Genomic DNA, 20,761 nt, shown 5'->3' on the forward strand with positions numbered 1-20,761 from the left:
TGTTTGATTGGCAGCAATGGAAAGAAAGAGATTAAGAAAGAAGCAAGAAAAACAAGTAGTCTGTAGCAAGTAGCAGATAAGAAAGAAAGCAAGAATGAAAGATAAGTAGCAAGCCAGATCATGTTTGTTAATCAGAAGAATGATGGAGCAGCAGAAGTCTGTTGTTTGTTAGCATGTAAGAAAGAAGAAGCAAGCAACAAGTTATTAAGAAGCAAGCAAGGGCCGGTTACAAGCAAGAAAAGCAGGATAGCAAAAAAGAGGTTTGTAGCAAGTAGCAAACCAAAAGTTTGTAGCAAGTAACAAACAATAGCAAGTGAAAAGTTTCGGGTTTTGTTTTTGGAACTCGAAATGTTCGCAAGAAGAGAAGAGCATGAATAGCATGAAGAGTAAGGAATGGCATAAAAGAAGCCAACCGTGACCGGAGAGTAATCACGATCAACACTTTAATAGGAGAAGACTGAAGAACAAAGAGCGAAGGAGGTGTGGGTTGCCTGAGAAAGAGAGACCGACAGAAAGAACGAAGTTTGGCAGGAACAATTTGGATTAATTGCACTACAATAATTTTGATCTTTAGTGGCGATGGGTGTCGCCTCTAAAGGTCTAACATGCCGCCGCTAAAGGTATTAGTTGCGGCATGTCGCCATTGTTGGTTCGACGCTAATGCTTCAACGGTCGCCACTACTGCTTTCTGTCGCTGCTAAAGATGCATTGTCACTAATGCTCTCCATCGCCACTAAAGGTGTCGCCGTTATTTATATGTATTTTATTCATACAAATTCACATATACATACATAATACACACACAAAATACGCATATACACACGAAAATGCACCCATACATATAGTTAAAAATACATATATACATAGAATTGTACATACAAAAACACATATACCTACATAAAATACATTCAAAATACATATATACATATACATGCACATACAAATACACATCCATATCTACAAACACAAAATACACATCTACAAAATCAATATTTCGACGAGAACAGTGGTGGTGGCGGTATATTTCGACGAGAAGGTTGAGGGATCTTAAAATTCCGGCAACCATCTCAAATGCTATAAATTTAGCAGGGAGAAGAGAAAAGGAAAAGAAAAAGAGAAAAATGGAGCAGAGAGGGGTGAAATTGCAATGTTTTCTGTGAAATTCCGATGAGGTCGACGATGGTGAACAGAGTGAAAAAGGGAAAACACAGAAGATTGGGAAAGAAAGTGAGAACGAAGAGGGTTTTATTGTCGACGGTCGTTAACGGCGACGCGTACTAATTGGCGGCGACACATGGGAGTGGAAACAACGTCATGTTTTCAACATCATTGGATCATCGCTTAAAATGACGGATGTGAATGAAATGGCGTGTATCGTCTAGCGACGACGCTCACTCTTTAGCGGCAACACACCGGAGGGAAAACAACACGAGATTTCTTATGTTATCCTAGTTGTAGGATCATCTCTTAAATCGATAGATGAGATTAAAATGACACAGATTGCTAACAAAAGCCTTTAGCGGCGACACCATTAGCAGCGAATGATACTTTTATTGGCGACAAAAATTGCGGTTGTTTTTTGTCACCGCTAAAAGTCTCTGTCTCCACTAAAGGCGTCACTGCTATTACCGGTTATTCTTGTAGTGGGGGGTGAATGTTGTTGTTAAAAACCAGGTCAAAGCCATGTGTTTTATGCAGGGGTAATTTAGTCTTTTGTTAGGAGTATGACTAAATTTACAAGTATGACTAAGTAAATAGCCGGTTGACTTTAGAGATTTAGATGGGAAGTAGGTGAGTCATTTTAGGATAAGTAATTGAAAGTATGTTATTTAAATATGCTTGTAATCGATTGATTGAAAGATTGGAATAAGAAAAATTACCCCATATCCTCTCTCTTTTTACTCGGTTTTTGCTGTGTGAAAGAGGGCCTAAACCAACATTCTTCATCCTCTTCTTCAATATCGTGTCCCTTATTAATATTCTAGTTGATCATGCAAAACTGAAGTTCCAAAAACAGTGTCTAGATATTGTGATATTATAATTAAAACGTGCAGTATGGATTTGTTAGTTTGGTTAGTGAACCCATTTGCTTTGTTATCATAAATGATAAGATTTGAAATGAGCACGAATAAGGTAAAAGAAATTTAAGAATTACACCAGCCGACCAGATAATGAATTTATAGGTCATTTTTCCGAAGACCCTACTTTAAATAATGAAAAGCTGTTGAATAATCTTGTATTGAAGATACTCTACTTTATCTGTCATGCCATTAATTTATGTGAAAACTAGTTTCAAATATTTTACAAGTCTTGTAAAGTTTTATGGTTGCATGAAGTGATGAACACTTAAAAATTAGTTCTTGGTACGATCAATACTGTTGCTTTAGTTTAGGAGGAACTTTGGTGGTGATGCACCCCATCATACGTTGTAATCACATAGCTGGAATCGTCTCTATCTCTTTCTATTCTTTTTTTAACACTGCATCCTTCACTTGAGCATTTGAAATAGTTCCTGTGTTTTCAGCAACCACTCAATCAAATTATGACCTGGCAATTCTAAGAAACTAAAATAATACAAGCAAAGCAACAGTAAATTTCTATTAAAGTTTAATTGTGCGCATTATTTTAATGTCATTTAAAGTACAAACCCTAATAATAACCTGTTAGTAACATTAACATAAGACTACTTTGTAAATGGATTTTTGTTTTTGGTGAATATATAACATACAAAGATGATAATATAATTCTATATCTAGCATGTTTTATTAGACTTATTCAAATTTCATTTATCAAATAAATAGTGTGTGAAAATTAACGGATAAATATATATATATATATATATATATATATATATATATATATATATATATATAATATTAAAATATTAGAAGATAGCATTAGCATTAACCAATTAATGCATGTGTTTAAACAAATATAACAGAGTTGTTAATAGTATAAATTCAGGTGCATCATTTTTAATAAAACTAGTAGGTGATTCCGGCTTCCCCCAAAACTTTTTTTTTAAACAAAAATAGGACCAAAAGTGTCAAGTTCAACAATATCTAGGTGCCATTCATGTAAATAAAGCCATTTCCTTAAAAAAATCTTTAAGATATATAAAAAACAAAAAATAGACCTAAAATGTCAAATTCACCAAAACCTAAAGACCATTTATGTAAAATAAGTCAATTCTCTCATAGAAAACACTACAAAAATCTTTAATATGTATAAAAAAACTAAAATGGACCAAAACAAATTCAACAAAACCTAAAGACCATTTAAAGCAAAAGCGGAGGAGCAAAGAATTGAGCCAAAAAAGTCAAAAACAAAAGCTTAGGAAAAAAATACCAACAATAAAACATTTAAGGCAAAAGTGTAAAAAAAAAACTATAAATTTATTGTTCATAACTGTGTTATCTTTTAAATATGCATATAAATAGGTTATTTAACGGTTAATTATTTTGTTATTTTATCACTTAATTAGGTCACTAAAAACACATCTTTAAATTATAGATGCAATTTTATTTGAAATATTATGTTATTAGAAACACTTATTATTTCCGAATAGTGATGATTTTGCATCAATTTAATTCCACGCGTATGTCAAGTCAGCATATAATATACGACCAATTTTTTGCTCCACGGTTGGAAATTCTAGCAATCCCAAACACGACAAGACAGCTCCCTAGCTTGTCACAGAAAACTACTACAAATTAACCATTTCTCTTGCAACTTAACAACAAAACAGCATCTCATCACAAAGTTATTGAAGAGATCAAGGCATTTAACATGTATTCGCAAGCCATGTAGATCTGTATCTTGCAAATATCCAAATGCTTGCAAATGATAATGACAGGATATATATTGTTCTTCACTTTAGTACATTGATTTAACTAATTTATTTACTATATAAATGTATTTATATATTTAAAATATAAAATTTCTGATGTTAATTTTCTTGAACTAATTTATTTATTATAAATGTAATTAAAATGTAAACCATAAAGCTTAACTGAAAGTTACAAACAAGGAAAAGAAATATAGGCATAGGCTATTTCCTAACATCAATCACATCAATAAATAAAAATAAAAATACTCAAACACAAAAGACGGTTGGTATATAAATATATTTATCGAATAATTACTAATTATAAATAATTAAAAATTTATTAAAAATATAAATTAGTTATTGATGTAGCAAAATGGACTATTCAAAGAGATTGAGATTGAACTAATGTAGAAATAATTGGACACAGTTAAAAGACACCGAATAACTTGTTACCTAAAAGGCTAAAACCTAATGATGTGAATATATCTCGACCGAATCAAGATATGCATTTTAATATCTCATTATGCTTAAAAGAGTTATATGTTAATATCCATACATTAATCATATTGATGGTATAATTCTTATGTATTAAAAAACATGAGGTAGTATCTTATTTTTTTTGCTCCTTTTTTTTTTTTCCTCCTCCCTCCCATAAAAGGAAAAACAACTAATTGGATGGTTTGCAAAAGAAATTATTCGGAACCTGCCCCAAGGTCCATTATATGGGAGGTCGGAGCACTCATAATATTTTGGGCATTGCAAAACTTGAAACATGGACCTTCGTATGTGGAATTTCGCACTTCAATCCCTAGGCTGATTCAATCAAGAAGCAAATGTTTTGCATAAGTAATTGCTTATGGAAATGCTGCACCCATATCATAACATTTACTGAAACCAAAGTATTAACATCAATATTCTATTTTTTTGCATTAATTTAGATAAGAGCGAGCACACAGGAAGTTTTAGGTCACTTTACCTTGGATAAGGACTGCTTTTAACCTTCTTCTTCCCATACTTTCTCCATTTATATCCATCATCCACGACCTCAAGGTTGGTCTTCATACGAAGGGCAACCTTAAATCCGGCATGCACCCTTTCTCTCATGACCTCTCTAATGTTGCAAGATAAAAAAAAAAGTTAGATATATATGATACATACATATATATAACAAGCGAGAAATCAACAAAACACTTGCATGTGAAAATTGTTGGGTCGTGGCATGAAGGAAATTTTAATGGAGTTGTCTGTATTTTCAAAACAAGGACCAGCTGTGATTGTTTCTTGGAAGTGCATATTTTGGTCATTTGTTCTAAAATAGTCTGCGAAATCCAAACAACTATAATCTTGGTTATATCTAGTTCCGACTGTGGTCATTTCTTGCAAGACTGGAGCTTGCTCATTACTCCTACTTAAATGGGCTGCAAAATCCAAAGGAATAGAGTCTTGATAACTTGGTTGATCGATTAGTGAATGATAATTATCCAAGATATCTTCAAAAAAATGTTCATTTGTGTCATCATCGTTGGTCACAGGATGGTATTGAAAAGAATTAGAGGAAGGATTTTGATATGCCGTTCGATCATGAGAAAGAGAAAGGCTTGTTGGTGCTGCAAAGGAGGGGAACATAGTGGAGTTTTAGGAGAGATGTCAAGATTTAAGATCAATGTACGTTGATTAATTAAGGTGTCCTGCTCTTTTTATAACGTTTTCATGTTTTTTTATTGTGCATGACAGTACGAGTGCTTTAATATAATATTGTTTATTATTTTCATGAATTAATCATGTGAGATGCTTGGGAACTTTCGTTAGCACCTTCCTTAAAAATCGTGAAGATATATCCCATGTTGATGCAAAGTGCAATCCAACTTCCATTTCTTAGTGCTGCAACTTTCGTATGATTTAAAGTACTGTTAATACAAGAAGAGTATTAGGGTCGTGCGTTCTTTGAGCAAAAATGAAAGGATCGATTTTGTCAAATGAACTAAAGTATGAAAGTAATATAGGACAATGAACTAAACTTACAAATTACAATAAAACTAAAAATCATTTAGTGTTGGAAATTGTGTGTGTAAAATAAGGTTTTCTATGATCAACTGCTTAAATAGATGAATGATCATGTAGTTATTTTCTTTTTAAATTTTGTTTGCTCTTTATGAATGGTATACCACAAATAATTTTACATGATAATCCTTTACTTAAAGTCTTAGCTTCTGGTTAATATGTTTGTTTCACATAATGTTTATAAAAAAATTTATTAGAATGTATAAAAGAGTTAGAATCAATTAGAAATTATAATCCAATTTTATATTCTATTTAGTCGGGAAAAAATAAAATTTGAATGTAATTTTTGTAACACCGTAAATTTTCGAAACAAAATTTTCATTTAGAATTGCCAAATCCTCATAAAACATTTCATAAATATCTCTTTTATTTAATTTACAATTTGCAACTCCATATTTGTTTGATTAAAATCCAGGATCCTCAAAAGCATAACTTTTTCACTGGTGTGTACAATCAAGTCGATGTCTTCCCGCGATCCTGAGGAAAACCTGAAACACAACACATAACACGGTAAGCACGAAGCTTAACGAGTTCCCCAAATACCACGCACATATAATTAGTCACTCAAGGCTATAGCTCTGTAAGACCCTCTGGTCAATGTGTCTCAGTGGGACCCTCTAGTCTCACAACTCTGATGGACCCTCTGGTCCTAACTCTGTGGACCCTCCGGTCCTAAAACTGTAAACTCTGAGTAATACACAACATAAATCACAAAGAAATAATGCACATCATATCACAAAAGCAGGATAACATAATACTCAATGTAAGCACATAAGACCATCCGGTCATACATAAGTACCACTCTAGGTAAAGTATAGTGAGAAGACTCACCTCGCAAGCAGGTGAGCAAAGAACATCGCACTCAGATCTCGAACTAGCCTCCGCCTAACACTAAGGATGAATATCTCTAATTAATACTCTTTTCACGACTCAAATAAATGAGGGCTATACTTTCTCTCTCTAACTCATTGAAGTGGATAAAAGACCATTTTACCCCTCCATGGTCTCAATTACTCATGTTGACCAAAACTCCAAAGTCAACAAAAGTCAACACTCGAGTCAAAGTCCAGATTTGACCTGACTCGCCGAGTGCACCTTTGTGACTCGTCGAGTCCCATCGTTTTACTCAGAAGTTTCATGGAGGTTGACTCGGCTCGTCGAGTTGACTCCCAACTCGTCGAGCGATCGCATGACTCAACTCCTCGGGACAAACCCTAATCAACTCGTCGAGTCGGCTCATCGACTCGGCGAGTTCATTTAGACCCAAAGCTCATTCAGACGATTCAAAACAGATCCATTAGTCCAAACAATAGATATGTTATCCTAAGGCTCAATAATCACGTAAAGCTTCGATCTTTATGTTCATGCATGATGTTATTGCTCCAAAATGCTAATACATGCCTTTCATAAATGATTAAGCCCAAAAACCTTCATATGGGTGAATAAAGCTGGGACACTTAGACTCTAAGGACCTCACAAGGTTCAGATCCGAGGTCTAGACTTTTTGATAACTCATGCTACTCAAAAACCCAAACAAAAGATGGAAAAAAAAGCCCTAAAACTCCATAGATATAAGATCTATCCAAAATAAGAAGAAATGTAAAGACTTCATACCTTCCTCAAGAGCTCTAGACAGGAAATCACTGGATCCAACAGCCTCACCTCCAGCTCCTTGCTTGATAACCTCATTCTATTCCTCAAATGATGCACAAGAACCACAATATGAGCTTCTCTCTCACTCTCTAGCTCAAATAGCAATTAGGGTTTGCTCTCAGGGATGTAGGGTAACTAATGAGGCAGAAATGGTGTAACAGCCCGGAATTTCAGGTATTGTTATATTTATGATTTTGGGTGTTTTAAGAGAGGACTCGGCGAGTTGGAGCCTAGACTCGCCGAGTAGGATCGCGGAACTGGTCGCGGGTTCGCGACTGGACTCGACGAGTCCGGATATGGACTCGGCGAGTCTGTGCTGTTTAGCGAAAACCTTAACCGTTCAGGTTTGGGACGTATATAAGGGACCTTATGGCCGTCATTGTTCACCCTAGTCCTCTGAGAGAAATCCTAATTCGATTGTGAGCACCTAGAGCAAGATAGAAGACCATTATTGATCTTGGAAGTGTTATTGTGCAAAAAGGAGGAGGCTTGGTTAAGGGAACAACAAGAGAAGCCACGTTCTGAGGATTGGGGACACAGAGAGCACGTTATTCAGGTAATATTTCGAGTTGCATCCTTCTATGTTGATGTATATATGGATTTAGGGTTTATTGAACCCTTTTGTGGCTAGATTGAGTGTTACCTTAGTCCCCCAAACGATTGGAACCCTGTATTGGGATCTTTGGAAGTCCAGAATGTCCCATGCCTGAGCATTTCGGGAATCAATGGAGGCTTTGGATTGGAATCCTTATGCCTTAGGTCAAAATGTAAATTATGAGTCATGGGGTGTATTATGAGCACCGAAATGAGGACCTTACGTGATGAATCAGTCTAGGAAGGCCAGACCTATGAATGGTCGGAGCAGTTCTGACCTTAGAAAGCAGTTTGAGCGGTTGCATGGCATGGACTTGCCGGGTCCGATGAACAGACTCGGCGAGTAGCTTGAAGATTAACTGGGACTCGTCGAGTTGTTCTTCAGACTCGGCGAGTTGAGTCGGGGTGACCCCGCGATTCTTCCAGGAGAAACTCGTCGAGTCAAGGAGGATACTCGACGAGTAGATAAGGGATCTTAGAGAATTGGTGAGGACGTCTAGACTCGTCGAGTCGCCCTAGCACTCGCCGAGTCAGGTCAAGTTGACCGTTGACCGTTGACCAGAGTTGACCTATGTTTGACCTCTTAGGGATAGTCAAACTTAGAAGATAAAAGTGTTAATAAGAGATGTATGATGTTATAGGGAGATTGTAGCTCGGCGGATCGAGTACGAGTGACTTCGGGATTTGTTAGCTTTCGACATTCACGAGGTGAGTCTTCTCACTATATTGTACCCGGAAGGGTTTGACTGTGTGACCGGAAGGTCGGATATGATATGTGATATACGTGCTATATGTATGATGTTAGAGGGAGATTGTAGCTCGGCGGATCGAGTACGAGTGACTTTGGGATTTGTTAGCTTTCGACATTCACGAGGTGAGTCTTCTCACTATATTGTACCCGGAAGGGTTTGACTGTGTGACCGGAAGGTCGGATATGATATGTGATATACGTGCTATATGTGATAAGTTAATTGTTATGCGTACTATGTATGTTTATGTGGGCCGGAAGGCACTATGTTATGGGCCGGAAGGCGATTATGTTATGGGCCGGAAGGCGTTGTGTTATGGACCGGAAGGTCGGCGTGGGTAGGACCGGAAGGTTTACCCAGCAGGGACGGAAGTCCCCTGAGACACATGGACCGGAAGGTCAGGGCCTGGAAAGGCGTATGTGCGTAAGTTGTATATTGGGGAACTCACTAAGCATTTATGCTTACAGTTGTTATGTATGTGCTTCAGGTATTAGCGAGGACCGTGGGAAGGCGTCGGCGTGATCTGTACACACTGAAGGATGTTTTGTGATCTTGGGATTTAGATGACTTGTATTTTTGATATGACACTTGAAATGTTTATGCCTTGTTTTGAATGAAAATAACTTATTTTGGAATGAAAATTTTGTTTGAAAATTTACGGTGTTACAAATGGGGGCATAAGTTCCCTTATATAGGCCCCAACCCCGTAGAATTAGGGTTTCTCTGCCCAACACCTACTCGGCGAGTCGGTTCTCTGACTCATCGAGTCCACTCATTAAATCCACGTGAGCAACTCGACTCGACTCGGCGAGTTGGACCCTCAACTCGTCGAGTCTCTCCATGAACCTCACGATTAAAATACACAATAATATACATGAAAATTTTGGATGTTACAATTCTCCCCCACTTGAATTTAATTTCGCCCTCGAAATCACCCCTCAACAACACATAGATCGAACCCAATAACCAAAAAGCAATACTTAAAGAATCTCACACCACACAGCTATCTTCCCCCATGGACACCTGAATCCAAACCGAAACTTCAAAACTTGGAATAAGACGGACCTTTTTGCTGCTACGACACCCTTTCTGACTCTCCAGGCTCTGGAACTCTAGTGGCCTGTCTCACCGCCAAACCGCCCTCTCAAGATATCACCATGTTATTTGCTCCTTGAATAACCGACCCCGATAACTCACTGCCCCTCTCATTCTCTCGTAGTGACAGATAACCCAAGACAATGCCCAAAAACCGGCTGCTGATCACTTAAACCAGATATATTAAACAATCCAAATCATACTCAAAGAATTGAAAGGATCACATCACATCAAGGACCCATCCATTGGACTGCAAACAAAACCCATCTGAACGATGAGCTCTCAACACCCTGTCCTCCGACACAAGAAAAAGATTGCGCTTGCTCAGCAGTATCCTCTGGCATCTAACAAACATAAACCTCAACTCCCTCCTTAGATATCCCCTTCAATACTGAGCACTAGGTCATCTCCAAACCCAGCGATTAAACCTCCAAAGGTTACCCGGCATGTTCCAAAACGTCTCACTGGCTTCCTTCTCACAATAACTATCTCGGCCCGCGATGACACACAGATCACGAAGCTCGCTTTACTCCAACTGACTACTTATAATCCCAACTGAAATCATCTCACCCTCGGCCTCTGTCGTCAACTACCCATTAGTTTCATGTGTCTCGCGGTTTTCCCCTACCAACGAACTGACCCACTCAGGTCTAGGACACCCGATGAGAAACAATACCCCTTCCATAATGAAATTCATTTCTAAATATAGAATCTCATTCTGCCAACTCAATACACCACTAGAATCAAACTCACTTGAGAGTTTGGTCCGACACATAATTGGAACCACTCGTCCCAACGATATACTCAACTCGCGATCCATGACCCGCAACCCACGCGTACATCACTTCTTCGATTCCTTCCGATTGCAGTCTCCATAGCATAAATCAGAATATAATGATCCCCGACCATTTTGGAGACCTTCGTCTCTTTCCCAGTCTGGCCACCGGTTTCCCGAAAACTCAATTCGGTAAGGCTACTTCAGCCTAAGAACTCTCTTGCATCATGCACTGACTAACGAATAACATGGCTCCCCGTAACCCACGATACTTTCTCACTGGCTATTGAGTACTACGGCCCCCCGCAGTATCACATCACCCTTTCGCTGACTAGTGAGTACTACGGCTCCTCACAGTATCACTACACCCTCTTACTGACTAGTGAATACTACGGCTCCCCGCAGTATCACAACACCCACTTGCTGACTAGTGAGTACTACGGCACCCCGCAGTATCATAACACCTTCTCTTAACACCCCACAATCTCATTCTCAGGTTATTACTTCACCGCGTTCACTAACTTACGCCTTACGACCCAACATAGATAGGTACACCCACCCACCCAGGCTAAGCATCACTACTCCTGACGACCACCGTCGGAACAAAACACTTTTCTCACTGCAATTCACATTCTCAGATAATCTCGCTTGATGTTAATTAACTGAAAGAGCTCCCACTGGAACCGTAGACACCTGATACACCACTCGCCATCTCATTACTCAAACCTCAAAATAACCCGAAATTTAGAACATCATACACGGATACCTCAGTACACCATCACAGAACCTCACGATGTCCTGCCACAACCACTGATCTCCTACTTACGACATCATACACAAATACAACAATGCATTCCTTCAGAATCTCATAACTAATCTTTATTTCACACAACACACAACTTCGGAATATTCCAACTCCCATTTGAAACACGGACGAATCTTCAACGACTCAGACGACGTTGACAAACATCCGAAACCTCCTCCTCTATTGCTCAAAACCCGTGCAAGTATACCCATACCGATCCTGAAGTTAGTTGCCCAATCCACTTCTACTCTTTCTAAAATTCACATAACAAACTGAACACTAACCCCAAAGTTCTTCACCGCCGAAGCTATCCTTTCAAACCAATCGTCTCGAATTTACCATCACAACCTTGAAGAATTTCTAACCACCACATGATATCTATCTAACGGCCACCTGCCGTGGGGACACTCATCTTTTCCTGAACACGTACATCTTGCATTACCTCGCTCTGCACGTCGCCTCGTCCACCAATAACCCTGGTCTCATACATTCGATACGCAGGTCTCGATATCCGACTTCTCTACCTGCCGCTGAACAAGTCCCTGATCCTTTCAATAAAATACCCGGATCTCCCCCACTCAGGGTTCGAACCATTACCACAGGCATACTAACAATCTACCCATATACTGTTTCGCCAATTATATCTCACTTGACTCTTGAAACCAACCTCGCAGTCATTCAATGATCTTCCCGATGGAGACCAAGCAACTCCAAATATCTGCATCTCAAACAACACCTCAGAATCCTCGCAATGTGACTGCCTCTGGTCATATTGAATACCCCAGACTGACGCACTGCCGGTTACCCCGACTATTCTGAAACAATCTTGACTTTCAATCTAGAAATAATGCACTATCATGTGCCTTGTCTCTGATTCCTCGACCAGTCTCCCAATGTCATTCAATCTCATACTGACACACTACTAGACATCTCAACTATCACGTGATTGTCACAACTCTCAGTCTGAACATTAATGAACTATCATACTCCTCATTTTTGACTCCCCATCCAACATCCCATCATGAGAATCATCATGATAGCAGAGACCTTACTCCCACATTAAATATCCATCACAGACAATGAGAGCCACTGCCCTAATTTACTCCTCTTGACCACCTGATGCTGCTGCTAACACATGCCCTACTATACTCAAATAGGGTATATTCTTGTCCCTGACCATCTCAGTCAACCCTAATGACCCTCTCATATAATAACATTACCCTGCGGCTGACACACTGCCCAAATACTCTAGTAAAAGATCGCAATCATTGCTACCCCATAGGGTTTACCTTCAAACTCGGAAAGTGGAAACTCAATGGCCCTCCTGCTTCTCACAGGAAACGGAAATAACACAACTCTGGTCACGGAAATTGACATCTCCTCTATCAACCGATTGCTCAACTCAATCCGTAATCCTCCATAAAGTACCATCTCTACTAATCCCTAAGTCTTGTGACTCCAACTGGCATCCCACCAAAAATCTCTCGGAAATTAACTTGATTTCCCTCTCAAGGTATGCTCCGTTGAAACTCGTTCAACCTGGCCCTCTGGCCCCACACTCTGTCACATTTGATCTCAGTCCGATTAGTCGCAATGGAATAACTGGTAAAACCAAAAGCACTAACCGCCACGAGTCATGGTATTCAAACCATGTGGCCACCTCTCGATCTGCTATGAATCATGGTACCCGAACCATGTTTTCTCTTCTCAATCTACCTTAAACCATGGTTCTCGAACCATGTTATCTCTTCTCATCCTGCTACTCAGAACCTCTGGAATTTTCGTTGTTTCGAGTATGGGTCATCTGCTTTCAGTAGTACGGGCTCATACTACCTGCCACATCTACCCATACTTTCCACACGGATCGTTCCAGATTTCCCAAGTAGTTGCTTCACCTTCCCGATCACTAATCTCGTCATGCGTGCTCACTCCCCATCGAAATACTCTACTCTATCAGCATACTCATCTGACTAAGGTCACTCCCTAGGCTCTTCCTAGGTTCTCACACTTCTCCACCATTAGCTGCTGAAGAACTCCTTATGATGCCAGCCATCTACCTCCTGAATATCGTCATATTCACTTAAAATAGATTCCGTCCTCAAAATCTGACTCGGTTAGAATATTAACTGCACTTGCACAATCCATATGATTCTGCTAATCCGTTTGTAGAACCAATGCATCAAACTTGGACTTGAGAAACCAAATAGAGCCCAACTGACATCAGCAACAATCCAACCTCTTGAAAGCATTATACTGCATCAACCTAGCTATGACTGAACCAACTTCCACTCCACAGAATCGAGAATCCAAAATCCTAAAATTTCCAGGGACATTCATAGAGGCTGATCATCATCTATTCAAAATCGTCTAAAAGTTCTCAGGTACACACTTCACTTCCTGAAGAGTCATCATCATCCCATCGCTCCCATGAGCGTATCAGTGGTCAATCCAGTAGAAAATTTTGGGCAACATACATATGCCTATGCGATCAGGGGCACAATTTAACTAACAGTTCATCCAAGGTTCCTACAACTAACTCTACCACTGGCAACTCAACTCACTTGAAACCGGTCTTGCAACAACGAATAGGGATCCACTAAGGAAACCTACGAGGAACTTCCGATAACCATTGTGACTTTTCTAACAAGCCCAAGTCCTACCAAAAACCAACCCATACCCGTCGGATACTAAGCCATCAGTAGTATTCCTATAGTGCTTAAATTACCCAATTATGCCAAAGACCAAATGAATTACACCATACGAATCTCTACAGCATACTACCGACCCAACACATAAGTAAAGTCCACGAGGGTCCACTACACGTCGTGACACCATCCATACATTGGAATGAGAAGCTCACGGTTCATCACCGTTCTTGCCATCACCCAATCTCAGCCATGAAGATTCCTGATCAGCACCCGGTGGGCCCACAGACATACTGCTATCATCCCACCGACCAACAAGAATCCAATCAACTTTCCACTTAACGCTTATCAAAACCACAGGAACCATACTATACTACAATACACAGTCCTTCCACAGTCTCACAACCATTTTTGGTACAACCTAACTCGTCATATAGATTCCTATGAGCCAAGTCGTAGACTTACTACACTTCCACACCCTTCTATCAATCTAGTGAAATCTACGGCTTCCCCACAGTCTCACAACACTTCCACAATTGCAATGGGACCATCCCATGGTCATTTCCGAACACCTAATCAAAGATCAATATGAGCCAAACCCACGGCCTACTGAACCTTATCAGGCGTTCGGGTTGTGCTTCGAACCCTAGAGACTTCATTAGACAAGAACAGACAGAGAGGTCCGTACACAAACCTCAACCTGAACCTAGCCATGTATCCAAAATGTGTCCCTACCTCTGTTTCACTTTCCCAAATGAGATAACTCAAATCCTTAATCTTTGACTCCTTTATTACTCCTAGAAACCAACTATCCTCTTGTCCTTAGATATGAACTCCAAGTTAATACACACTTTAAATATTTTTGATAATCCCAAGCGGTTCTCCCCCTCTTGGAATCAACCACTTCTTAACGATGTGAGTTTTCCTCACTTTACTCGTGGGTTGAAGGCACTAATACAAACCCACTAGATTGTGTATCCTGGTGTATAGGATGTTGTTATATTGTAGTGATATGTTAGATCTTTATCCTGGTGTATAGGATGTTGTTATTCGGTAGTGATCTGTAGATCTGTTTGTTTATCTGCTGACTGGTTATATGATTATATGTAGTTAGAACTATGTTGTTTGCTATGTATATGTCGACATGTTATGGTTTCGGGTTGATGCTTTATTGTTATGTGTGTGAGCCAATAGACCAAGGATATTCTAATCCGATGACTGGGTGGAGCGAGGGTACTCCAGTCTTATGATTGAGTGGACCCGTTGCATATTGGTATTCCATTCTGATGACTGAGTGGGCCAAGGTATTCCAATCTGATGACTAATCGTGTCGGGGGTAATCCAGCTCGATGGTTGTGGACCCGTGGGTATTCCATTCTGATGATTGATTGGACCCAACATGCATGATTGTATATGATATATATTTGTGTGGTGGTATTTTGAGGGAACGCACTAAGCTTATTGCTTACAGTTTTAGTTTTATGTTTCAGGTACTTCAGATGACCACGGTTAGACGAATGCGTGATCGTACATATCCTTCTGGTTTTATGATTTTGGATTTTAGGGATACTCGGATTTTGATTATTACTTTTGAAAACAATGTTTTGTAAACAATTACGATCTCTGGATTGGTTTTGAAAAATTAAAAAGTTTACCCTGATTTTTGGGATGTTACATATATTGATTAATGGACTCTCATAAAAGAAAACAAAGTGTGAGATAAAGATATAAATAGTTGTAACGTAATTGTTACGTGAATAATCGCCTTTCACCGAAGAATCAAGTATATGACTAGTGCCTAAAGAAAAAAGAAACATATTGTAAAGAACTTTGATATAAAACCATGGATGTTATGTGGTTCATTTGATTTTCTCATATGGTATAGTTGATGTGTACTAGACTAGCCGAAATCATTGATTAGAATTTACAAGTTTCCTCAAAAGATATATGTTGGGAAAAGGTAAGTTTCTCCCATATGAAACCTTTTACGAGAAATTAATTATAGTGATTCTTTGTACATAATAGGCATACCAATTGCAAATATTTAAGTTTAATATATTCTTATTAGAGAAGGTGGTAGGAAGTTGTGATATTACGGCTAATTGGCCAAACAGCCAAACTGTAAAAAGAAAAACTCAAGTATCCAAATTCAAATTGTTATAGAAATTTTGGTCACACATATATAAGGACAACTTGGGTCTACGCGGACATTGACTTATGACTTCAAACGAAAAGGAACTTTCCTTACGTGGTTAGCAACGTTTTAACTAAAAAATTACTCGTAATTATTATATTTAAAGTAATCACTTTATCTATCCTAACAAAATAATAAAAATATTTTTATTGCTTGTCATTTTCTCAAGATTTTTATCACACCTCATGAGATTTTTAAATTCCTTCAATTTCACAGGTCACTAATTGATATTTTTATTTTTTATTTTTTGTTAATAAAAAACTAATCAATTCCACTAATTAACACATCTATTATTATATATGTAAAATATTTATTATATTAAATGTGTAAATCAATACTATAATTAATAAAACATTTTTTATTTAAGATAAATATATTTTTTTTCTATAAAACGAATATAATAATAAATAGTTTGTTTTTTCTACCACTAAAAACATTTACTATGATCTTTTTGTTATATAATTACAATAATAAAATATTATAAAACAATATTGTCAAAATTAAGATATAATAAAATATATTTTGTTAAACTTTGAAAATAAAATAGGCATTAAAAATATTCAATGTTTACATCTTGATATAAAATTTTTATTTTTAATAGACCAATGTAGTAAACGGGTCTTATACCTAGTTTTAAATATATAATATTTGCTACCATTAACCTATAAAAATCATAATGAATAATAAGATTATAATTCTAAGCAAATCGTATCTTGTCGTTAGTACGAAGTTTTATACACTTTTACTTATATGACTAGGGTAACCCACGAAGGATAAATAATGGGGCAATAAAGCTTTTTTTTGTTTGTTAAATGTGTCTCAAAACCACTACTATATATCTTTCTTCTTTTTCTTTTTTATACTATGGGCATGTTTGGTACGGAGTTTTTAGAAGCGTTTGGAAGCTTCTAGCTTTTGACAAAACGTTATAGTTTAAACAAAAAACTTCATTTGGTAGTACGAGCGTTTAGCTTTTATTTTAAACAAAACACTCCAAATGTAAAAACTATTTCATGCAGCGTTTAAACAAAACGCTACTGAGCTTTTGAAATCAATTTCTATAATTATCCTTAAAATTTTATTTATTTATTTATTTATTTTTAATCAATTGTCTTTTTATGTAATTTTATATATTTCAAAAACTTCCAGCTACTTTTGTCAAACACTTATATAACAAATAAGTTACAGCTTTCCACTACCAGTTACCCGTTTCCAGCTAAGTTACCCGTTTCCAGCTAACAGCTATTTTTGCTAAACACACGCTATGATTAGTTGAAAAAATGTCACTTACTACTCTATATCTTTCTTTTTATTTATAATATGTTTATATATATATATATAGAGAGAGAGAGAGGTTGGTGATATCGATTTCTCAATATGTATAGAGTTTGCTTAAAATCATATTAAGCCAAACCATGTACTAAATTTCTCATTTTTCCTACTTTTAGTTGTAAATGGGCTGTGGTGTTGGCCTAGACCAAATCATGTGCTATTAATGAATATATCTATTGTAATGCTTCCTTATTTCTTTTAATTTTTGTTGAATCTATAGAAGCTAACCTCATCATTGCAAGTAATGATAGATGATGCAATATATCTTCTTTTAATGGATTTTCACATTATGTATGTTTCAAGATGATTTTGCTAGAATCAATAACTACTACAAGTATTGTGTTCAATAGTTGGATCAAACTTCTAACCAAAATAGCTGAAATCAAGCTGTTGCCTCAACTCCATTGCTAACTGGTAGTGCAGTTGCAGTTTCCATTTTACCAGTTGCTTCTTCTTCTCCTTCATTCTTCATCTCTATCTCATCTTCTGTATCACTATCATCTTCATCTTCATCAAAATCTCCACCACCTCCCATGTTAAGTTTCTGCATCATCAATCAAATTGTCAGTTAGACTCTTAAAAAAATTGCAATCAATTATTTCAATTGTTGATTTTAAGGAAGTTGTACTTACTGAGAAATCCATGTCACCAAACTCCATATCACCTCCACCTGCATAATCAATCAATCAATATCATATCTCATTGGAGTCTCTCATTCTTGGTATTTTTGTGATTATAAAAAAGGAACAAAATGAAACACAAGACTAACCATTTTCCTCCTGTTCATCTTCATCTACCCATTTATCCCAATCACATTTCACAAACATCGGAGTCTTTCCCTCTTCTTTCAAAAGCCTGTTCCACCATTTACTTTCTTCCTTCTTTATAAGGTAAACAATAGTTCTTGGTCCAACACTTGCCTTGCTCTCCTGCAATTTTTATTTGATTAATTAGTTATCATTTTGCTTTTGGTTTAACAAACAAAACATGTAATTTATAAAAGCAAAACACTTTTCACTTACATTCACGTCCACCTTGTCATGAAGGTTGATGTCTATTTCATAAGCTAAATTCTCAGCTCCAGCAGTAGCAGAGAAGTAGAATTTACCCTCAGGCTCCAATTTGAGCTTCACATTTTTGGCATCGGGAAGATCAATGGTGATGAAGAGCACATCAGCCCTCTGCGCCCACTTCAAGGTTGGATGTCGGCTAATCAACACACAGAAACAGAACAAGATTAGAAAGGTAAATAGTTTTTAGTTTTTACACATCGCCAATTCATTTGGCAATAGAATAAACAATTCATTTTTTGTAAACTAGCTTGCACGGATTACAAAGAAGAATGCAGATCCTATCAGAAGAAAGGAACACGCATTATATCGATACTAAAACCCTAAATTGAAGCCAGATTTTATTACTTCTCCATAACTTTCAACGGAGCTAGAAATTTAATCTGCAACGATTTCTTTAATAACAGAATTAAAAAAAACTCGTTGCTAAAACAAGCATGCATGTATGATCGTGAATTCGTGATTATGGTTTATGCCTGCTCAAATTCCTCCATTCGGATGTATAGTTAGGAATAATAGCATAAGATTAAGAACCGTAACAACCATACCGCAACTCATCGATTGATCTACGTAGATTATTGAACTAAATGAAATTTAAAAAAAAAAAATCACCGAAAAATCGTCAATCCAAAATAACCTGCTCAAATTACACTAATGACGATCGCATGATGCATCGAAGCATCAAATTAAGAGTAGTTCTACAATTTCATTTCAAACTAACACAGAGATAATGAATCAATCCTAATTCACAATTTATTCATCAAATCGAGTGCATCATGTAGCATGTTATAGTAATTTAAGAAGGAAAACAGAAAACGAACAGAATTCATACCTCATTTTGATTGATTTTTGCAGTTCCTAACTGTAAAGATAATCCTTTGAGAGTGATCTATGATCTACGCTTTACGATTGGATATGGAAACAGCAAATGATTCATTCCAGTATTTATAGCGAAGGTGGGGATGGAAGAAGGCCGTGGCATCTAGATGCTTCCGGACTCTTTTTATTATTAAACATAAAATAAAATTCTAGACCTTATAATTATTTAAATATTTAAATATCAGTTTCTAGACCTTAATAATATTTAAATATCAGCCTTTTTAACTCATGTGTTTGGCTTAGTTTTTTTACAGTTTAAAAGTTATTTTTGGAAAAGAAAAAAAAATAATAGATGTTTTACAAAATTAATTTTAAAAGCTACTTTGAAGTTTTTATACAAAGAAAATGAATTTTTTAAAAAAGTCAGAAAATCCAGATTTTTTTGTAACTTTTTCGAAAATGATTTTTTGGGCTGTGAAAAACTAAGTCAAACACTCCCTAAAAAAATTATAGTTGTAAGTTGATATTAATATTAAATATTGATAAAATATTTCATAGGTGTCTTTAACGATGATTTTTATACAAAAATGACTTAATTTGTTATTTTTTTAAACAACGCGATATTTTAAACTTGAAGCATTTAAGATTCAAATACAAATCAATTTCATTTTTAAACATTTCATATAGACCGGTCCAAATGTATATAGGACCCGGGTTGAAAAGAAAAAAATGACCCCTAAAGACAAATATAATAAAAATTAAAAAAATATATTATTTATTTTTCATTATAAACGTGTTCAATTAGCAATAACAAGCAAATATATTTGTTTATTTTTTGAGTTAGTTTGAGTTTGAACCAACTTTAAACCCTAAAAATTATTTAGATAATAACTTTTTTTATATATATGCACTACATAGCCCACAAATTTTGGGTACCCGAAGACGTAGGCCCTAGGCGGTCGTCCGAGTTGCCCACCGTCTGGACCGGCCCTGATTTCATAGTAACGTTGTGATATCAGTTAACTTGTTAATAAAATGTAATAATACAAAAAACATATATATTAGCAATTTATATAATTTTTTAGAATAACCAATTTATTAACTAAGAATGACTAACGGATAACCGACAAGAACACATAT

The 20,761-nt window shown here is 36.8% G+C and overlaps 2 protein-coding genes across 2 annotated transcripts; both read right to left on the minus strand.

Annotated features, from left to right (window-relative positions):
- Positions 1-2,276: 2,276 nt before the first annotated feature.
- Positions 2,277-4,933, minus strand: LOC145074651 (putative WRKY transcription factor 50). Its single transcript, XM_079020992.1, has 2 exons — positions 4,806-4,933; positions 2,277-2,512 (listed from the first exon to the last, which is right to left on the minus strand). Exons 1-2 carry the CDS (start codon positions 4,931-4,933, stop codon positions 2,389-2,391), a joined length of 252 nt encoding a protein of 83 aa, XP_078877118.1. The 3' UTR covers positions 2,277-2,388.
- A 13,047-nt stretch (positions 4,934-17,980) lies between these two features.
- On the minus strand, positions 17,981-19,743 carry LOC145073815 (co-chaperone protein p23-1-like). Its single transcript, XM_079020305.1, has 5 exons — positions 19,635-19,743; positions 18,755-18,941; positions 18,502-18,661; positions 18,365-18,402; positions 17,981-18,276 (listed from the first exon to the last, which is right to left on the minus strand). Exons 1-5 carry the CDS (start codon positions 19,637-19,639, stop codon positions 18,115-18,117), a joined length of 552 nt encoding a protein of 183 aa, XP_078876431.1. The 5' UTR covers positions 19,640-19,743; the 3' UTR covers positions 17,981-18,114.
- Between the last annotated feature and the right edge of the window lie 1,018 nt (positions 19,744-20,761).

Source organism: Lactuca serriola, chromosome 9 (genome assembly GCF_051521515.1).
Source record: "Lactuca serriola cultivar US96UC23 chromosome 9, Lser_US96UC23_V15, whole genome shotgun sequence".
Classification (NCBI taxonomy): Eukaryota; Viridiplantae; Streptophyta; class Magnoliopsida; order Asterales; family Asteraceae; genus Lactuca; species Lactuca serriola.

Coding starts and splice junctions, on each gene's coding strand:
- LOC145074651 (XM_079020992.1), bottom strand. CDS start 4,933: ATGAGAGAAAGGGTGCATGCCGGATTTAAGGTTGCCCTTCGTATGAAG. Junction 2,513..4,805: donor AAAAGCAGTCCTTATCCAAG/GTAAAGTGACCT, acceptor CTGAAAACACAG/GAACTATTTCAAATGCTCAA.
- LOC145073815 (XM_079020305.1), bottom strand. Junction 18,662..18,754: donor ATGACAAGGTGGACGTGAAT/GTAAGTGAAAAG, acceptor TAAAAATTGCAG/GAGAGCAAGGCAAGTGTTGG. Junction 18,277..18,364: donor TTGGTGACATGGATTTCTCA/GTAAGTACAACT, acceptor TTGATGATGCAG/AAACTTAACATGGGAGGTGG.